The sequence below is a fragment of the Bombus vancouverensis genome, chromosome 6 (genome assembly GCF_051014615.1).
Source record: "Bombus vancouverensis nearcticus chromosome 6, iyBomVanc1_principal, whole genome shotgun sequence".
NCBI classification, from domain to species: domain Eukaryota; kingdom Metazoa; phylum Arthropoda; class Insecta; order Hymenoptera; family Apidae; genus Bombus; species Bombus vancouverensis.
In genome coordinates, this window is record NC_134916.1 from 16,291,848 (window position 1) to 16,312,072 (window position 20,225).

Genomic DNA, 20,225 nt, shown 5'->3' on the forward strand with positions numbered 1-20,225 from the left:
TAGAACGGTCAAGTTACTTGTTCACATTCTCAGATTTGAAATGCCAGAATTTCATGCACCAAGAAAGAAAGAAAGAAAGAAAGAAAGAAAGAAAGAAGGAAAGGCATCGTAAGCTGGAATACTATTATACTATATTAGCCACGCGTAGGTGTGTTCCATGAATATTTCTCACAACGCCCTCAGAAGGATTAATTCCGTGATTGATCGAAATAACAAGACTAATTTTAAGACCGACACAACTCCTGCCACGTATCGTTTCTCCAGCTATTATCCCGGAAATCATTAACGAACAATTAATTCACGGTTATAGGAACAAACAACGCTTTTGATTCGATCAGAGACGATCATTCGTGTACAATATGAGTCCTGTGTGTAATATGAGTCCAATTAGGATACGATACGTTAGATACATTACGAAAATTGCTTCGAGTTAACGAAAAATTAATCTTGAATGATAAAATATCGAAAAAGTGTAAAATTTTGGATGTTCGACGTTTACGTCAGAATATTTAATATTCGAATTTAAAATTCGAAACTCTATTTGTAGTTTAAATTTGAAATTTTAAATATCAGACGGTGTATGATATAACAATAACTTGTCACTGTTATAGTAAATGTTAAACGATAAATTTCTACGTACACCTCTTCTATAATAAATCACATTCGCGTAAAACTAACATTGAAACGTCGAATATTCGAATCGCGAGTATCGAATTTTCGAATGTTCGAAAATCTAGAGCTCTGCGTCTCTGGTATCCGAATAAATTTCAATTTTGAATTTCGATTGAGTGTATAGGTGAATTTGAAATTTTCCGTACTTCGATCCCGAATCGAATATGCAGTGTGGAACGGTATAGAAATAAATGAGAACGATGACTCGTAGCCGTGATAATAAATCTCAACAAATATCCAAGATAAACTCCAATAAAGAGTTTAATTCCATCAAATTTATCTACCGTGGAAATGAACGGCAAACTAAACGCTCTTGACTAATGTACCGGGCGAGCCTAAAGAGAATGAGAGAGTTAGGCCGGGATCGATGAAGCCTGAGGTACACGTGCTGCCCGTAATTACGAGTTAGTGAAATAGCGCAAAGGTACCGAGGAAACGAGGAATCCACAATTCCACGAAAGAAACAGAAGAAAGATAAAGATCGTGCCTGTTGCACGGGAAAACGTTCCAAGGCGAATTTTCGCCGGCAACGATTCCCCGTTCGAATCGGTAATAAATCTTTTCGTTTCGATAAAGCGCATCGAACCGTTCTAAAACGAACATAACCGATTAATTGCTATTGGGATACAACAAATAACGTTGGATTTCCTTGAAAAATGCTCGGATCCCATATACGCTTATATACACGATACATTCGATACGTAGGAAATGATGCGAACAAAAGTTACATCACGCGTTAACGAGGTCAAGAAGATAAAAGAAGATCGTGGAAATTTATGTCCGGAAATAGCTTATCGTTGGAATTTGTGTAAAGTTACGAACGTTCAAACATTTGTATGAATTGTTTTGACAGTTATAGTAAATGTTCGAAATTTCCTGCTTCTGCAAGAATGCAGCATTCCTAAAGCTGGTCTTCCGTTACTGTCCCATTTTCATAAACCAACTATTTCGCGTGACCCCATAAATAGAAACCCAGGGAAACGAGATCTGGTGACCTAGGAGGCCGACTGGCGCATCGACCGATCCAGCGTTGAGTGAGTTCGGCAATGTATCCAAAATGCATTTGCTGCGATTTCAACAGCGGCAGGAACATTCGTAAGAGTTCGACTGGAATCGAGTGAAATGGAAGCTTGCGTTCTCGCAGAAGGAAGAAATTTCGAACGTTCGTTATAACTATCCGAATCGATTAATACGAGTTTTTGGACGCTCGTAACTCTTCGACGAAGCATTTTCAGTACGCGAGTCTGCATGAACTATCTTTTACCTACTTGGCCTTATTAATACGTGGTTTAAGTTTTGTCGCAACCGTTTGTCAGACACTCCGTATATAAAGAAATGTGTTTCCCTTGATATTAAAAGGGATTACAATACAACGTTTACTGGCTGAGCCCATATAATAAGATTAATATTACTTCGTGTCTTTGTTTTGCAAATTCGAGTTTATCGCGCTTTGAACATGTGCACGGAATAAAGCGAAAATAAAAAGCGAACAAACCAGCAAAGAATAAAAGAGGGAATGGAATATTTCATAGGAATTACGTTGCGCGAATAAAGCGACGGAATGAAGAGAAAAAAAGAACGTATTCGATTATTAGACGCAAAGAAATACGGAAAACCATTTCTTTGGCTAGCTTTGTGATTCGTATTCGTCTTGAGTGCGGCTGTGTACACACCGGGGCTCGATCAGCGTATCAAACGCAAAGAAAAAATAAACGAACGAGCGAAGTGGAAAAAAGAAAGAAGAAAATATAAGAAGAGACGATGAAGAAAGGGTGACGGTTTACAAATATCGTCTAATAACGGGACGACGAATAAAACAGTACAGTCACGGACTGCGATAACAAGAACGAAATAGCAAAGCGAATAAGAATAAAAAATGAAGCGGAAGGAGATAAACAGGATTCACAGTGAGATCCTTGCATACAAAGTGATATTAATCCAGGTTTCTCGAAGGTTTCCTCTCGGGCATTAACTGTAATCCAACTGACACGATCGAACGATTTCGATGCAGCTTCGAAACAACACCCGCAGCTAGATATTAATCCGCGAGAGATCTCTCTGCAGAACGGAGCTGCCTTGAGCGGTGCATCGGGCCAGCCCTACGAAGGTCAAGGCTCGTTATCGATTAGTTCGCCGAGTGTCTGCTCTTGCAGGGTTGGCACGCTTGCTCGCGGCTTCAACGGGTAGAACGCAGCACCGGCCACCTTTCACCCTCTTGTAATATCCTCGTGTATTACGTGAACGACCGACGAAGCCTTTTAAAAACTGATTTACAAGCCGACTGCCGGCGACCACCACGACCAACCTGTCTTCTCCTACGTCTCTGTATGTATACGGAGTATATGGTACAATTATCGCGTGTCTGTGTTGCACACAGAGCCTAAATTCAATATAGTCACACTAGCAAGCTGTGTCGTTAAATTGCCGTCTCTTCTGTGCTCTAACAGTATACGCTTCCTGGTATAACCGACTCTTTGAACAACCCGATAGCTTTGCTCGTCCACGATGTGCTCTCGATTGTAACGAGGATATACAGAGTGGACGCTCTAAAGTTTGGAAAAAGAAAAGAGCGCCTTGCGGTCAGACGTTTGTTAGCTATTGATCCTGTGTAAAGGTTTAAAACCTTAAATCAGAGATTGCTGATGAAAATAACGATCTTCTGTCTGGGACTATGCTTCTATTTGGATTACCACGTATTCGAATTAGAACATACACGGGATGACGAAGAGTTTTTCTTTTTTCTTTACCTTTTTTTTCTTTTTTTTTTATTCACTATAGAACGTGCTTATAGACACCGGCTACGCTCAGTCTTATCGATGAAGTTGACCGGCCTAGAGGCAGAATCGTTTTGTTTCGCGAATCGGCGCGGTAAATATTTGCTCGGATAATGCGAGCTTTCCATTCCATGCCACGTATAAGGGCGCGCCAGAGGATCCTGTCTTTTTGCCCTATGCGCGCGTTTAGGCGCAATATTTACAGTTCGTTGGATCATCCGATCGTCGAACGCGATATTCCTTCGTTTTCATATGCATCGTCTGAATCGTTTTTGCAATGACGTACACTACTTCTCGTGAGTACGCAGATACTAACGAAGAATAAAGTCACTGCAGATCGATTTTATTCGTAATTTCGTAGTTGAAATATATCTCTATTTTTCTACAAATAGGTACTTTTAAACGGTTGTGTACATATTTTATCGAGGATGCGCGCTGATCATATATCGAGAATTGCAGACGAGCAATTTCTTTGAAGAATAAACATAAGAGGAAAAAAGTGGCCGAGTTCTCAGCCAACGTACTGCTTGATATTTTGAAGTTAAAGCGAATGTGAAAAGAGATTTTCCCGCTGAATTATTAAATACATGATTCGTGTTACTTTTCTTTTATGGAATAACAAGTATCAGGGCGTTTAGTACATTTCAATATCTTTTAGTACCTTTTAGTTTGGTAGCAAGTGGAATAAAAAATGTTAAATCAACGTACGTTTGAGGGTAATATTTTTACCGTGAAAATTAATATCGTACTTTTTTCCGTGAATGCTTAATGAAATTAGTTTACTCGTGTATGACAAATAACGCATATAAATTGCGACAAGAACGAGTGGGAGTGGTAGAAAATGTGGAGCAAGGTAGTTTGAAAACGTATCTACGTCGATTAGTATGCGAGTGCGGCATTCAAATTAGAATCTTTTGTTAAGTTGATAGCTATTTATGTTACTTGTAAATATAACATTGCATTTCATTCCAAATAAATTAATTTTAGATTCCACGTTAATCAAATATTTCGTACTCTCTTCGACGAATGCTCTAAGCTCCTTATAATTTTTCATCGTTGTGCTATACATATATAATTAAACCATTAACATTCAACGATTAATCAGCATCTCCTACATCGAGCCAAATATTCCGCTTCTTCCGTTTCATAATATTTTTCCATATAACGACTCTATATGGAAACACGATTCTCTATTTGACATTTAAATTAAATCAAGTTAATTAAGTCTTTATACAAACATCTGTCGCTCGTTTATCATTCCAATCACCGACGCAGAAAAATAACCTTAACGTTAAATACAGACGGTGTCACGGAAGATCGCGAAATAAATAGAAAAATACACAAAACAGATAACTCGAAATCAAACGTCAAACATGTAAATTCAAATATATCAGCAGCTGCAGTGATAAAGATTTAAATGGACAAGCCGTCGAAGCGGAGATACACCATGTTAATGAAAGGTATCGAACAGCTCGGAAAATGCGAAAGTAACAACGCATACTGGCTGTCAGCGTGCAAGTAGAGGGGAGATCCGATAATCGATCAGAGAAAGAGTTCCCCCGGGGTCGACAACAATGATCTCTGACCGGGCATTACCACTACGCTGCGCTGTTACGAGCAGGTGTCCATCAACGTCTCTTTGATCTTGCCGTGGAAATCCTATTTCGGTCCTGTGGCCGATATCGATACAGCCACGTTGTAACCACGCTACTTTGGATTGCGGAATTTTCACACTGCCGATGACCGAGTGTTTACCACAACACAGACGATCGGAGATCAAGATCTCGTGAAAATTCAGCGATATCGGTGATACTTTGACCCCCCGAATCGGTCAAACGTCCCGATAAGATTTTTCGCGAAAGAGCAAGATCGTTCCTGTTGTTTTCCATTTGATCAAGCCACAAATTAGCAAATTGAATCCACCGTTGTTTCCACTGTGTTATATTCTTTCTACGTTTCACTCGTTCTAATTTCTCCGGTCATTTACAGCGAATAGTACGATGGGTTCGCAGAGATCCTTGGAAATTCAAAATCTTATGACCGTTTAAGGGCGACGATCGTAAACAGCTGCACATAAAATACGATGGCGATGCATCTTCTTATAAGACGGCGATCTTTAAATCCAGCACGCTGCAAACCGAATACACGTTACCGAAGTAATCATCTATTACCTGATATCGACTATTTGATCGCAGAATTAAATACAAGATTAAAAACTCTCTATTTTCTCGAACAATATAAAACTGCTACAACGTTGGTTACATCGTTGGTTTTATAGATCCCGGCGGATTGAAGCCTTTAAAAGCTTTGCACTCGTATCTCGTATATTTAAATTTCACGAGCTTTAACCAGCGAGTAATACCATGGAAATAACAAAATCACTAAAATATACTTGCTATATATCCATGCTTTTTCTCTGTGGCCTTGCGTATAGCGTGTATTGCTCCATATAATCAGCTGAAACACGCGTGGAAGCTCATGTGCATTGGCTCTCATTTCGAAATAATTTACCGAGATTAAACACGTGCGACCACCTCCGGTGTTTCGATTAATTTGTGTCTAAACTGACCTTGAACCATCCAAAAAGCTAATACGTAGCAGTTGCCGAACAAAAAGCTCTAGCATACAGAGAAAGAAGGAGGGAGAAAGCGAGCGAGAGAGAGAGAGAGAGAGAGAGAAGTGGAAGTGAGCCAGGGGGAGCTAACGAAAATCGATAATACGAATATCTGCACGAATGGCAAGCTTTTACTCTCTCTCCGATAAATTCGGCGATAATGATAGAGAGGAAGCCGGTTTAGTGGGCATGAGTCGTCGAAACGTAGCCGGAGGCATCAGCTGTTCGGGAACCTTGGGCTGCCAAACGGTTGAAATTCACAGGTGAAAGGAATCGACGTTCGATATACGCAAAATCAAATCCACGCGGACAATCAGGCTGGATATACAGAAACTGGTAGAATGCACTGGAAAATTAATCGATGGCAGAGAATAGAGGAAAGAGGATAGTGGAACAACAGAGTGTGGAAGGGGACAACAAAATGAAGGAGCAAATAGAGTGGAGAAAGAAGAAGATTCTGTCGCCAATGTGTCTACGGGTGAATAGATAAGATCGTGGTATAGACGTTATTGCTATTTTTTCTCTTTTCTGTCGAAAGTCGATGCACAAACCGGGAAGATGCTCGACGGTGCGAGTTGGCCCGTGCTCGTGTAGTTGGGTCTCGAATGAAGAGGGTGGCGTTTGGATCAATACCAACTGCCCCTATTCTTTGTCCGTGTATGCACGAGCGGTAGTTTGGTCGCGGGACGTGCTCACACAAACATATCGCGCGATTCTGTATCCGTGTTGCTCGGTAAGCACATACATTGTCGACTAAAAAATTGGCATCGCTTTTCTAGTTGCACGTATATAACAACTCTGTTAATTTCCTGACTAACTTGAAATTAACGATTGAAGAGGTTGCTGCGATAGAGAGACGGCTCTACCTTCTAGTAGTTTGAAGAAAATTCAAGCGTTTTCTGAGATATGATATAAATGTAGAATTCATTAATATTCGTAGTAATAAACTTCTCTAATTGCATTTACATACAACGCTTCCACGAATGTCTTTATTAATTTGAAATTAGCAATTAGAATGGTTGCTGCAATAAGGGGACAGATCACTTTCTGATAGTTTGAGTAAACTAACAAAAACCAACAGAAGATCCTATTGAGATACGTATAATCTTCTGTGCTAGATTAGATCAGCCGCGTAGTAGTGACACACGTATATGAGTATAAGCGTATGGAAGTACGCGTGTGCACAGTGTCTCGAAGAACAGACGAATGCAACCGTTCCGTTGGCAGTGTGGTATAGAAGATGCTGAGACAAAGAGACTGCTGAGACGCGTGCAAATGTATATCGACGAAGATCCTGTAAATCATTCATTAAATAAATCTAAAACTATTTTAATATAAATTCCAAGTGTAATCTCAGTGTTCCTTCACTTTTATTTCGGCGATTAAGATCCACAGATTAATTCTCAACAGATCTAATCACTTTCTAAAAGTATATTAATTATCCTATAGTATATTAATATTCCTAATACAATAATGCAGTACGTATAATTTAAACATAGGAGATACCTGCAAACCGTTCGATTATCGATACAAATTTCCTGCACTTCGATAAATTTCCAATGAAAATATTTTCGAAGATAACAGTATTCCGGGTTCCGAAACTTTTGGTTTCCATGAAACGTTTTCGTTAGTATTGTACGTGTAACTTTTTCGACGTACTGACGCGCACATATATATGCTTTGTATCTATACATGTTTGTGTAAGGATAGAGCTCGTGTGTGAATGTGGCTTTGCAATTGTAAGCATCACAGTGACGACGAGGCATCGCGTGGCTTGGCGATCGTTTCTGCGCTGGAGCGCGTCTGACCATACACGAGCTTGACTACTGCGAAGCGCACGCCAGACCCGACACATGTCGTGGATTGGATCCACTTGTTGGATAACATTAGCGATGATTATCGCCGAGTTAGAGCGCTTTCGCGTTGGCTGCTTTTCACACTGTGTATAGTAATCGCACGATAGTTAGCAAAACGTTATTGCACATCATCGTGTTCATATCAGAGGCAGCGACGTTTCGCGCGATTTAACCGAAAACGATTAATTCGTGACTCAAGTTGCCAATCGTTTGGATGTAATAAATTTTCACGCGAAAGAAACAGTTAAAGTAGTCAAAAATAAAACATGAAGATGTTTCTAATTGAAAAACAAACAGGTCAATTCTGTTTATGGCCTTGGAATTTTTATATCTCAACCTCGCTTTCGTCTTAACGATCGAAGGGATTTTTAATCTTTTAAGGAAATTTTAATAATTTCAAAAATAATCGGAAGATCGTACTGCACTTTCATTACACGACAACTCACCAATTACTTCGTATCTATCTTTGTTTCTCCGTATCTGATCCGCGTGTGACGTGAAACTACAAAAATTGCACGCGTCTCTCCTTTCCATCGATATATTCTCGGAAATAAATACCAAGTAACAAGAAATTGCACGAAAATTATGAAAACCGTCCACTTCACATATTCGCTGGCGCGCTTCTCCGCGGTGATATTAAGTCGAAAATGACAAGAACTCGACATATCGTCGTATCTTTTTTACAACGAGTAAAAACGCTCGCAACGCGAAATGATAGACGACAGGAATTGCACTTACAACGCGACAAAATATGTGACCGGTTGGAAATCACGAGCAACAATATGCTAATAATATCTTGTATTGTAATTTTGTCGTTGCGATTCAAAGTTTCTGGAAACGACAATTTTGCAGAGACATTTAGGTATCGCGTATCGAACAACGGTCGATGCTGCGTATTGGAAATTTGGTATTAATTAACGTCAACCGCCTAAATCAATATAGCGACGATGTGTCGGAATACTGTACTGTATGTCGATGTAGTATCGCGCTGGTTCATGCGACAGATTTTCCTAACAGATCTGGGTTTTCAATTTGTCGCACGCGTGTCGGTTGCCTTATCGCCGTGAATGACAAGCTCTAACGAGCTCACGCAATTTCTCGATTTTCTTCCCGCCGTGTAATTAGCTGTACCGGAACTAATCAACCGTAGTTTAACGCGTCAAGAAATAAAAGGTACGAAATAAACGCGTTGGAATAAAGATCTTTAGATATTGTTTGCTGCTGAGTCACCGAGTTCCTAATACTTGAAATGTATGGCAGTATAGAGCGAGACTGAAATTGTGGAAGAAGTGTGCGTTAGGTGTTGGTTGGATTGAGAATGCTTACGTGGCTTGTCTAAAGTGAGTAAAAGAGGTTGTAGAACGAGGAAAGAGACAATACACCGAGGCTTTTAGAATATATTGCGTGGGAGATGTTACACTGTGCCCGAAATAGTTCTTGAATGGTAGTCGTAGAAGCGTTTTACGTTATATATTTCACTTTTAACGCTGTACAGCAGCATGAAAAACCCTTAGACCTTTTCACGTTGCTGGTTTTACGATGGCAAACTAAACATATTTCTTAGAACAGTTCTCATCTGGTGTTACGTGAAAACGGAGAAAGATATTTTCTCAATGGTATCGCATATTTATGATTTCTTCTAGCTCGCAAATCTTTTGAAGACTCTGCGATAAATAGAGACGTCATCAAGGTGTTTTAAAACGTGTTTGCGCGGAAAAGGACATCGGAAACGTGAGTCAGTTTTGAAAAAAAAAAAAAAAAAGAAAGAAAAAAGAAAGGAAAAAAGTGGATAGAGCGAAAACAAGTATATTCAAGAATTATTCGATTGAATTCTTAAAAGGGAAATAAAATTTAAATAACATCAAGTGTCTCGTCATTCTTGGCTGAAAATAAAATTTCTCTTTGGCAGAGTATCTACCACTTGCTTTTATCCGTATTGTATCTGACCAGATTCCAATTTACTATTGAAACTGTCTCATACTCGTATCCCCTCACCCTCTCAAACATTCCCTAACAAGGATTCCTACACATCATTGATTCTCATTCACACGGATGAAACGCGTAAACGCGTGCTACGTGACGAGACGTATTTGTTCTCCGATAAACGACATCCGCCAACTAGATTATAAAGGATCGTTCAGACAATCAATGTTATTGTCAATGTTATTGTCAATATTCAGAGTTCTCAACATTGTATGAACAACATACAGTATGTTCGTTTTAAACGCACGCGCCTGATTACTTCTCCGAGTATCAGAAATGCGAACAAATCTTTCAGACGAAAGTTGTTTCACCATTTCTTCTGCGTTTTTGTCTAAGAACAGTTGAATATCAATGTAACTCTTCTAACTGGATGTTTTTGATTTTCTGCAAAAATGTATTGTAGTATATATAACATTGTATATATTGTATATTGTATATATAGTATTGCAGTAAATATAATAATTAGTTTATCAATGATAAATGGATTAAACAGAAAACAATGGTTATTTAACACGAATTAATCGTAACAACGTATTATAATTAATTAACAACTCTCGTCAACACAGATTCAACTCTCTCTCAACAACGCTAACAACGCTATCTCGACAAGGCAATCCGCACTCTCTGGCTTCTCAACTCGTACTGTCGTTAATTCGTTTATGTCCCTTAGCGACCCTTTGTCCTTTGCCTTAGCCTCGTATCTTTTGTTTAACCCCCATCATGCACGTGCTCGGCAACCGCTTGTTTATAATTCGCACGACACCCCCTCAGGCCCCTCGTCCACGATACTACAGTATTAATACATTTCGGTCGAAAAATGATTAGTTTCAAAGGGATTTTAACCGTAATCTCGTCAAACTTATCGTACGAAAGACAAAAAAAAATATAAACGACATATCGATCGTCCAGACGATCTCTTAAGCGCGATAATGCCAAGGACCCTGAATATTGACGATGATATTGATCGTCTGAACGTTCCTTAAGGAATTATCGTGACCGGATGTGATTGGGTGGTGATAATAATTCATGGAATTTAATATTGCTTCCAAGTGGCGACACTGCAGCGTGTTATTTGACTGGAAGAAGGTTTCCACGTGATCTGACACTGTCAAAAGAATTGCTCCGCATTAATCGGCCGTTTTCACTCCCTCTAGTGTTACTGCTCGACAGACTTTACCACGTCGCTGGTCATATATCATCAGGAAAACGCCGGGTGTACGAACGATGGAAAAGTGCACGATAATACGATGCGCATATATCTCTGCGCGTTATTAGAAGCGACACTTGTCAACTAGCTGGATGTCCAGTCTAACTGTATCGCGTATTTTCATTCGCGTTTCTTGCCAGAACACCGTATATAAGTATTGCAATATGGAATTCGAGGAATTCTTAGGATGTTGTCAAAACCCTTAAAAATTGTTGGTTCGTGGAACCTGAGACTGTAAACATCACATACGGTCAGTGTGTTATAGTGATAAATTTATGAATTTGACGTAATAAAATTAATTTGTTTTCAAGTCTATATTGCATATATTAGGTTGTCCGATAAATCTCTTTCTATTACAGACCCGTCTTTTACAACAACTCGTCTTTGTACAAACATGAAACCTAATCTGTCGAAAGTTGTAATTTTTATCTTGATAGAACAAAATGGATGATACGTAATTCGATAAAGTAATATGAAACGGAAAATGTCGTGCATCCGCTATTTCCTTACAAAACGAAAGAAACTTTTCGGACGACCTAATAATATAAAGACACGTCTTTTCGTTACTATGCTATTTCGTTCTAAAAACACGATCTTATAATCCAGACTCTCGAAATTTCTCGTTTAACTCGCCTCAAACTTTCCCGATAGGATTTCAACCAAGAAATTACATGAGAAGTAACACGCTATTAATTTATCATACGTCTATAACTCTTGCGGATAGTTTTAACGAATATTTCGAACACGATACGTACATCTGAGATGAATATAAAGTATCTTAAGACGTATGAACGACGGTGTACATATATGGTTGGAGATCTCCTTTGCTTTTCATCTTTGACGGAGCAAAAATTTAGGAAATAAAAAGCGCGATTTTGCTTGCAGAGGATTCAATATCTGCTTAATGGAGAAAAATCTGGTCTTTAGAAAATGGAACGTTCGTCGTCCTTCAAAGTTTTTTTAGAAGATCGCCATTTCCTGTGGAAATTTTTCTCGTGTGCCAAGTGTTCGAGATTCTGTAACCACATTATGCGCTCGAATTACCGTTCGCCCTTTAGACCATCAACTTGGAAATGTACTTCATTCGATCGTCGAACGAAAGTGGCTCGCTCGAATTTAACCGCGGTTAAAAACTAATTTCGAGCATGGCGATTTATTCATTCGCGTGTCGAGTACGTTAATAATTACTCGACGACGGTACACGCGCGTTAACGAGAAACATTTCCACGCAATGACACTTGGCCAAGGGGTTGTTCCCATTTTCGAATCCATTTCCACATAGGATTACCTGTTTGGACCTATAGGATTCAATTATGGGGAACAGCAAGTAATTCCAACATAGAAATTCTTCAACGATTCCAATCAAAAACTATAAGATCCTCGATAGATGCACCTTGATATGTTACCAACGAAACAATACATCGCGACCTCAAGATACCCACAGTCAAAGAAGAAATATTCAAATTCAGTAACAGATATAACATAAGAGTCAACAACCACCAAAACCCACTAGTTACTCAATCTCTTGACACGTCGGGTCAAATGCGCAGGCTAAAAAGACAATTACCTTTTAGATTTAAGTAGTAGATTCAATTAGAATCAAACACACGATAAACACTTATTAAACCACGCCAGAAAAATTTATTCATAATTCTCAATGAGCATTGATTGTAAAATTCATCCAAATAAAAAAAGAAAACAAAATTTCTACATAGGAAAATTAGGATATACATACGATGTTTGAAAATGGATAAAAAGCTTCACCGTCCACAAATACGTAGAAACTGTTGTGGCGAAATTGTTGCTGCGTTTGGAACCTTAAGATGTAAAGAATTTATACAGGGTGGTTGGTAACTGGTGGTACAAGCGGGAAGGGGGTGATTCTACGCGAAAAAAAAAGTCGAAAATATAGAATAAAATTTTTTTAAATTTTTCCATCGAGACAACGATCTACAGTGAGATCCGTTATAACGTACCGCACGCGTACCGAGCGAAAATTCAAAATCGATTTTCTCGAAAACAAAGCCTAAAACGAAAAATTTTTACTCGATATTTTCGACTTCTTTTTTCGCGTAGAATCACCTCCTTTCCGCTTGTACCATCAGTTACCAAACTTATAATAAAAATCGCGTCAATTACGATATAATACGATTATAAAATCATTTTTTCCATCGCTGATAGATCTTTGACAAATTTCACGCAAATACCTCTGAATTAAAAAAATAAAATTTTATATGAAGAGGAAGCATCGTTAAATCAAACAACCAGTAATAAATAATTCTCAGCATATTTTGAATCGTCGTTTCGCACGAGTACGTAACTCCAACCAATTAAGCGTCTTTTTAATTAATTCCCCTTAGTCGCAATAATTTGGCTGAATTAACAAGTTTCGTATGAATCAGCAGGTAACCCAACGTTTCTAAACGGCGCTGTATTTATCGATCTCTCGTTAATTAAATAAACTGGAGAGTCAAACTTTAGAGGTAAACAGTAAACTCGGCGGGTAACTCCTGATCGAAGATGTCCAAGTTCGAAAACAAGTCTAAACTGTCAAGAGCGCATTAGGCGGACAATCGTTGGAACGTTTGGATTCCCTTGAGAAATTGCACGTCACATGCATGCACGACAGACGTCTCACGCAAAAATAGCGAGCTACGAAGATTGCTCGAACTTGGGAAAACACGCGACGTCAAAGATCCTATGGTTCTAAGAGCTACGCTCGGGGATTGCCAGGGATTTCTGATGACGAACGGTTAAAACATAAAATTCAATCCCGCTAGATTCATTAATATTTTTCTGTACTTCTTTTCGCAACAAGGTTGTCGAGCTTCGCTTATCCTTCGTTTCAACCCAGTCAGCAAAATCGAGAGAAGAAGGTACAGCTCTATGAAACACGTTCTAAAAATGAAATCGAATGCTCGAGAGGGACGATTAATAAATTTCGACGATCCACGTTTTAATAGCAGCCACTTGTCAACCTATCGGTTAAAGCTGAACGACACGTACTGTATAAAATATACACGACGCGCTCCAGTTTTCTTTTTCTTTTTTCCCAATTTCACGAGCCGATGTTATACGTTAAATCTATCTCTACGAAACGTATATTTCTCGTTCGTCATTTTCTTTCGACCATCTTCGTTTCTCTTCGTAGAACTAAAAATATTTGACTATCATTCAGTATTTATTATTATTTTATTTATTTATTCTTAGTCCGTGCCTTTCGGCTTTTCGGTTTACATCTCTTACAATGCCCTTACATCGAATCTGTTTCTCTTACTCTAGCTATCATTCAGTAACAGCCGATATAATTTTCCTCGAAAGGTGAAAATCACGGGGAACTTGGAATATTCGAAGATTGTCGAAAAACGAAGAAGTAACGAATAGGATATTTGAATTAAAAAGAATCGTTCGATGAATTTTTACAGAGAAATGGTAAAACTTGGTGGATACAGAGGCGTGAAAACGAAGGTCAAATCTTTTGTCGCTACAAATTGCAAGAGGCACGTTGGTCCGATACGGTTGGCCGCTGTGAACCGCCGGCTGATCGAGCGCGAATCGAATAGATTGCTTTCGAACATTTGCACGCGTGCACGTTTACGTTCGCTGTGCGAGAGCTTGGAAGAGGATTTCCAGAGATATTATTGACAGTAATCTGCCGACGATACATCCAACGAGATCCTTCACCCAGTGGCCCAATTTGTCTGGAACAAAACTCGTGGCGTTATCGAAATTGAAAATGTCGATACAGCCTCGAGAAACGTATAAAATTTTTATGATGCGTTTGAATTTGCTAACGCGACCTTGCGTCTAAAATCTCTTTATGAATTTTACCATATCATATGCGCGCGATGTTGTATAACGCGCGATGCATTTCCACAGGAATCATCAGAAAATTCATTTCGTGAATTTTATTCAGCCGTCTGGTTCCATTAAAGAACGACCTTGCCTTCATATTGCCAATATAAAATACACAACGCTGGAAATCTGAAAGGTAAAACGATATTGTCGAGCGATATTAATACGCCGAATTTAATACGGCGGGCCGACGAGTCTACGGTAATCGAGTTTCGAATATTCAGTGGCTCAGGGAAATATTTGAACGCCCACAGAAACTTTTCATAAATACGTTATATGGTTTATAGGAAACATTTTATGTTGCGTAGCAAAGCATAGTTAATTATTCATTCGCATTAATAAGTCGTAATACATTTAGTAGAACCATTCCCGGCACTAATGCTGTACGACTAGCTTTCCATTAAACACACATTTACAGTAAATAAGCTGTAACTTCTGTATAAACCTTCGGACTGTTTCCAAATTTCACCAATACGATCGTAATAATCGTATTTCGTCGCAATGCTCGTGAAACGTAAAAAAATGTTCTCACACGATACAACTAATACGTTCGTAAAAATTGTCTAATTTCTCTAACAATTTAGTCACCGTATCCATCCGGTGATCGATGCTCGATACCTTTCATGAGATTAAATGGATGTTGGCAACGAGTTTGTTATTTTTATCGGTGAAACACTTAAAAAAAGAAACAAAAATCGTGCAAACAACAGAGTGACAAATATCGTTCCCCCGTTTCATCTTCCATTTCAATCTCCGTTTGGCTAGCGTGCGTAAAATCGTTAAAAAACAAAGTTCAATAACTTCCAATACCTGACGTTCCTGCGACAAAAATTCGCAGAACGCGTTACGAAGGTATGGGATTGCAGCGATTCAAAGAATCCCATTGAATCTCTGTGCGATTGTGCGAGAACGGACGTTGAACTTACGTTTCACGTACGAGCGAGACTCGAGAAGAAGAAACCGCGGTATATAAGTCGAGAAGGCGTATAACGTGATAAAATTATCGGGATACAGGGGGGGTTGAAGAGGTTGCAGAGGGGTTGAAACTGCAGACACGCGTTTAAGAAAGTGTTCAACGACTTCGTTCTTCTAAAGAATGTCCTGTGTCTCCGTTTCATTCTTCGAGGGCATTGCACCCATTAAAATGACATTTCTATTCGAGAATGGAATTCTCCGACATCTACTACTACTACACCTGCTTCTCGCGCGTATCGTATAAATACCAATAAGTAGTGGGGTGTGAAAGAGGCCAATGAACCTGACATGGGAATTTTTAATAAAAAATTTCCACCTGTATTTCGCTGCTGTATTTCTTTTTTTTTTCCAACTTCGTTTCACCTACGTGACGCGTGCAATTTCGCATTTTCGCGTGTTCGTTTCCAGTTATTTCTCGTAAATTGAACTGCTTGAAAGCGTAACAAAATGACAAAAAAAATAAAATAAAAAAAATTGGAAAATTAAAATGGTTAAAAATTCGCAAGATTTCTTGTATCTTCGCTAACAGATACGAAACAATATCCAGTTTCCTTTTGTATCTCGTCTTTCACGTTTTTTAAATACCAGTGAAATATTTGCTTTTTATCGAAAGCTACGGTTCATTTAGCGGAATTAATGCCAACTACCAGCTCCTATTTTCTCTTACCTCGGTATATTAATTTACGTTTTACAAGCACGTAATTGGTTGGACTGTGATAAGTCGACGTTATCGTGATTACGATTATTATCGTTGCCGCCTGCACAGGGAAGTAATTAACCAACAAACCGGTCAACCTGTTAATTTCAATTGATTATAGCGTGCGCGTACGCGTAACAGAGGTTTATAAATAAATTGATGTTGCACGTAATCGAGCGGGTTATCGATGACCTCGCGATTTTATCGTGTTTCGGTCCGATTCGATATTGACGGATTAATTATCTGACAAGCAAATTATCGTTCTTATACGGGAACGCGTTAACACGATCGCTCTTGCAATTATTTATACCTGTACGGTACAAGAGAGAAAAGATGCCCGAAGGATTTTTTAGTCCTGGCTTGTTCTGACAGCTCGACACGCGGAAATTATTTCCTTCTTGGAAAGAAATTTATTCGCCGAGCGGAAATAAGACGAGAAGCTTTTTCCAATTACTATGGTTCAATGACAGCTAGTCGGGGGTCGTGAAACTTTACTGAATTAATTCCGGATAACGTGCGGCAGAAGGATAAAGAGGAAATGAACAAAAGAAAGTAGCGGAAAAATAGCTTGTTTCTGAACGAACGATTTTTAACCGCGACAATGTTGTAAATCCAATTATCGGAAAAATTCACGTTTGAAAAAACTGCGCGAAAGTAAACCCGTCATTCGTCCCTGGCGACGTGCACAACTGAAAAGTCGACGATTTGCATTTTTGCCTCTAAAACGGACGCGGTAGATCGCTGGTCTTTTTTCACTTCGTCGTCCTTTTGTTTCGGTTTTTCCGACGATAACGTTCCATTCGATTAATTTCAACGGCCAAGAACACCGGGGCCTCGTGAGCGGAGCACCGAGGAATTTTTCTTTTTTATCATCCTCTGTTATTAAACTCCGTGGCGAGACTCGGATTCAAAGGATCTTTTTCGCAAATTGTGATCAAAAAGTACGCGGTATAATGTAAAAGCCTTGCGATAAATTCTTTCATAACTTCCGACATCGAAGCGACACGTCATTGAAAATCGATAATATTCAATTTATCAAAACCCTGCTCCACTATGACCTTACCCTATGCTTTGATATTTCGCGTATAAATTATCCTTTATTCTACTTGGAATAAAGGAAAGGAAGCGATAAAAATATCACTCCCATAACGTGCCACTTATGCCTGGACCATAACTATGGAAATTTTCAGCTTTTCACCGACCGACACCGAATTTCCTTTTATTTTTCCTTTCTATGTTTCTTTCCGTGTTTCCTTTCTATTCTCGACGATATACAGTAAAATGTTAAATATTATAAAACGCATGTATAACAACGATGATCATCCCTAGGATTACTTTACTATTTTACGTTCAATTGTGAATTTTTATTACGTATCGAACTGCACATTCATAATTTTGGCACAGGGGAGACAACACGAGCGATTCAGAAAGCAAACTGAACAACTACATTTCCTGAAAATTTCTTAAATTAATTCTCGTGTCAGACCATACGATTGCTATCTAAATCTTCAGAAACGTTTATCGATTAACAATAATGAAATAATAGAACCGTTCAATTTATCTTCTTTATATCTCATATATTGTTAATTGCTCCCTAAATCCTCGTATAAGTCGTTCAAAAGTCGCAACTGATCAACTCCATAGATTGAAAAGTAAAACAGTAAAAAGTAGAACAGAACAGAACAAAAAGTAGAACAGAACAGAACAAAAAGTAGAACAGGAAACAGTAAACAGAAAAGCGACGATATCGATGATATCACAGACGTTATTTTCTAAATTTATTTCACAATGTATCGTTACTTATGTCGGTTTATTGCGAGAGAAGAATGGAGTCGATCAGTTTGACTCCCGAGAGGATAACGCAAATAACAATTCGAAACAATTTACCATATACAACGACAAGGAAACGAAAATTAGAAAATAATAGTAGACGAAAAGATACGACGTAAAACATCGATGTAACTCACGTTCTCCTCGACCGTCTTCTTGATCTTTGCTCCAGCCTCGACCACGGTTTTTCCAGCCTTGTTCACGGCGCTGTACAAAAATCCTCCCAGAGTTTTAGCACCTGCCAGTGCCTTCGTTGAAACTACGGCAGAAAGAGAGAAGGAAGAAAATAATGAGCGAGTCGGTGCTACGTTATCCAACCGGGTGGAATTTAATGGAGACCGGTCGGCGGAAAAACGTCCGCCGGAAAACGCGAACAGACTACCTTTCGCTGTCATCCCAACCCCCGTGAAAACGTTGCACAAACGCGAGAAACCCAGATACGTCAGTCGAATTTCTCGCACTTCGGGATCTCTGCCGGGTATTCTAGCGTTTATCAGCGTGAGCGACGAAAATTAAGCACCTTGGCGAGTGAGAACGTTCGAGCTAAAAAAAAATTAGCTGATGACGGGATATTATTTCGCGCGGCGAAATGGCGATAAAGAAGACTTTGTGCAAATTAAAAAAAAATGGTCGAGTTTTAGAGTTTTTATTTCTTTGTATTTTCGCTTCTTTCTTTTCTCTCGTTATATTTTCTGTATTTTTTTTCTTCTTTTTTCGATTCAGATACAGATCAGAGAAAAGTGTGGAAATCGTTAACCAATCATCCGCAGGTCTTTTTGCGATCATCGTCAGGTATTTTGTAAAATTTTTGCATACCGCAGTAGCTATCGTTTATCGTTGTTCATATGAGCAAGAGAAAATATTTATATTGCACGAGAGAAATTTTGTTTAAAAAATAATGTAAACGGAAACATTGAATGCGAAACAATTCGTGTGCCAATGTGGCACAAGCTCCATATCGATAAGCTTTTCATTGAAAATCTAAGGGTAAATATCGAGAACGAAATTAACGTATTTATTTATATTGTACGTATATTTAACGATTAAATCACTTCCTTGTCGATAGACTAAACAACGCTCTGAAAAGGTCTAATAATAACGGTTTAATGTACCGTAGCTGTTTTGTTAATTAAATCGTGTATCGAAATTCATTGAAATTCGAAACTTTTGTTTTAGTTAAGCTATAATTAACTGTCCGTTTCAAACCGCCGTATTGCGCGATTTCCACATGCATTTGGCAATACCAAAGTAATTAAATGTATACGGGCAAAAGATCGAGATGAATATCATCGACATCGTTTCTGCAAATCATCTGTCCATTATACGTCTTTCGGTATATTTGAGCAAACCTCATGGTGACCGGTCAACGGTTACTAATTAATAGGCACGTTGCTTGACACATTTAGATTTCGGGATCAAGTCACCCCCCACCCCCACCCCCTTGTGTCCGGTGTAAAGGACGTGTATCCGAATATCAACCGCTATTCGTCGTGCGTTATATCAGTTCGCGCAATGACTTTCAACGATGTCGATTAATTCGCGTAATCGTTTTAAAATATACGTGTACGTAACGAAAGAGCATAGCAATTCTAATATTTGTCTAATCAAACTTTGTATTGTTCCTTCAATTGGTCAATTAGTCAATGAGTAATCAATATTTAATTAATCTTGCTGTGTGTAATTGTAATATCATACACAAGTATCGTTCAACACATACATTGAATAATTTATTTCGCGATATATACCGTGACCCATATACAAC

At 38.8% G+C, this 20,225-nt stretch overlaps 1 protein-coding gene across 5 annotated transcripts in view; it reads right to left on the minus strand.

Moving 5' to 3' along the window:
* Positions 1-20,225, minus strand: part of Sap47 (Synapse-associated protein 47kD) — a 102,193-nt gene that overhangs the window by 61,788 nt on the left and 20,180 nt on the right. For all 5 annotated transcript variants that reach the window (XM_076619450.1, XM_033335946.2, XM_033335944.2 and 2 more), the window contains one exon: positions 18,601-18,722. In XM_076619450.1, the coding sequence (XP_076475565.1) occupies positions 18,601-18,722 (122 nt within the window). The remainder of the gene's footprint in view (positions 1-18,600; positions 18,723-20,225) is intronic.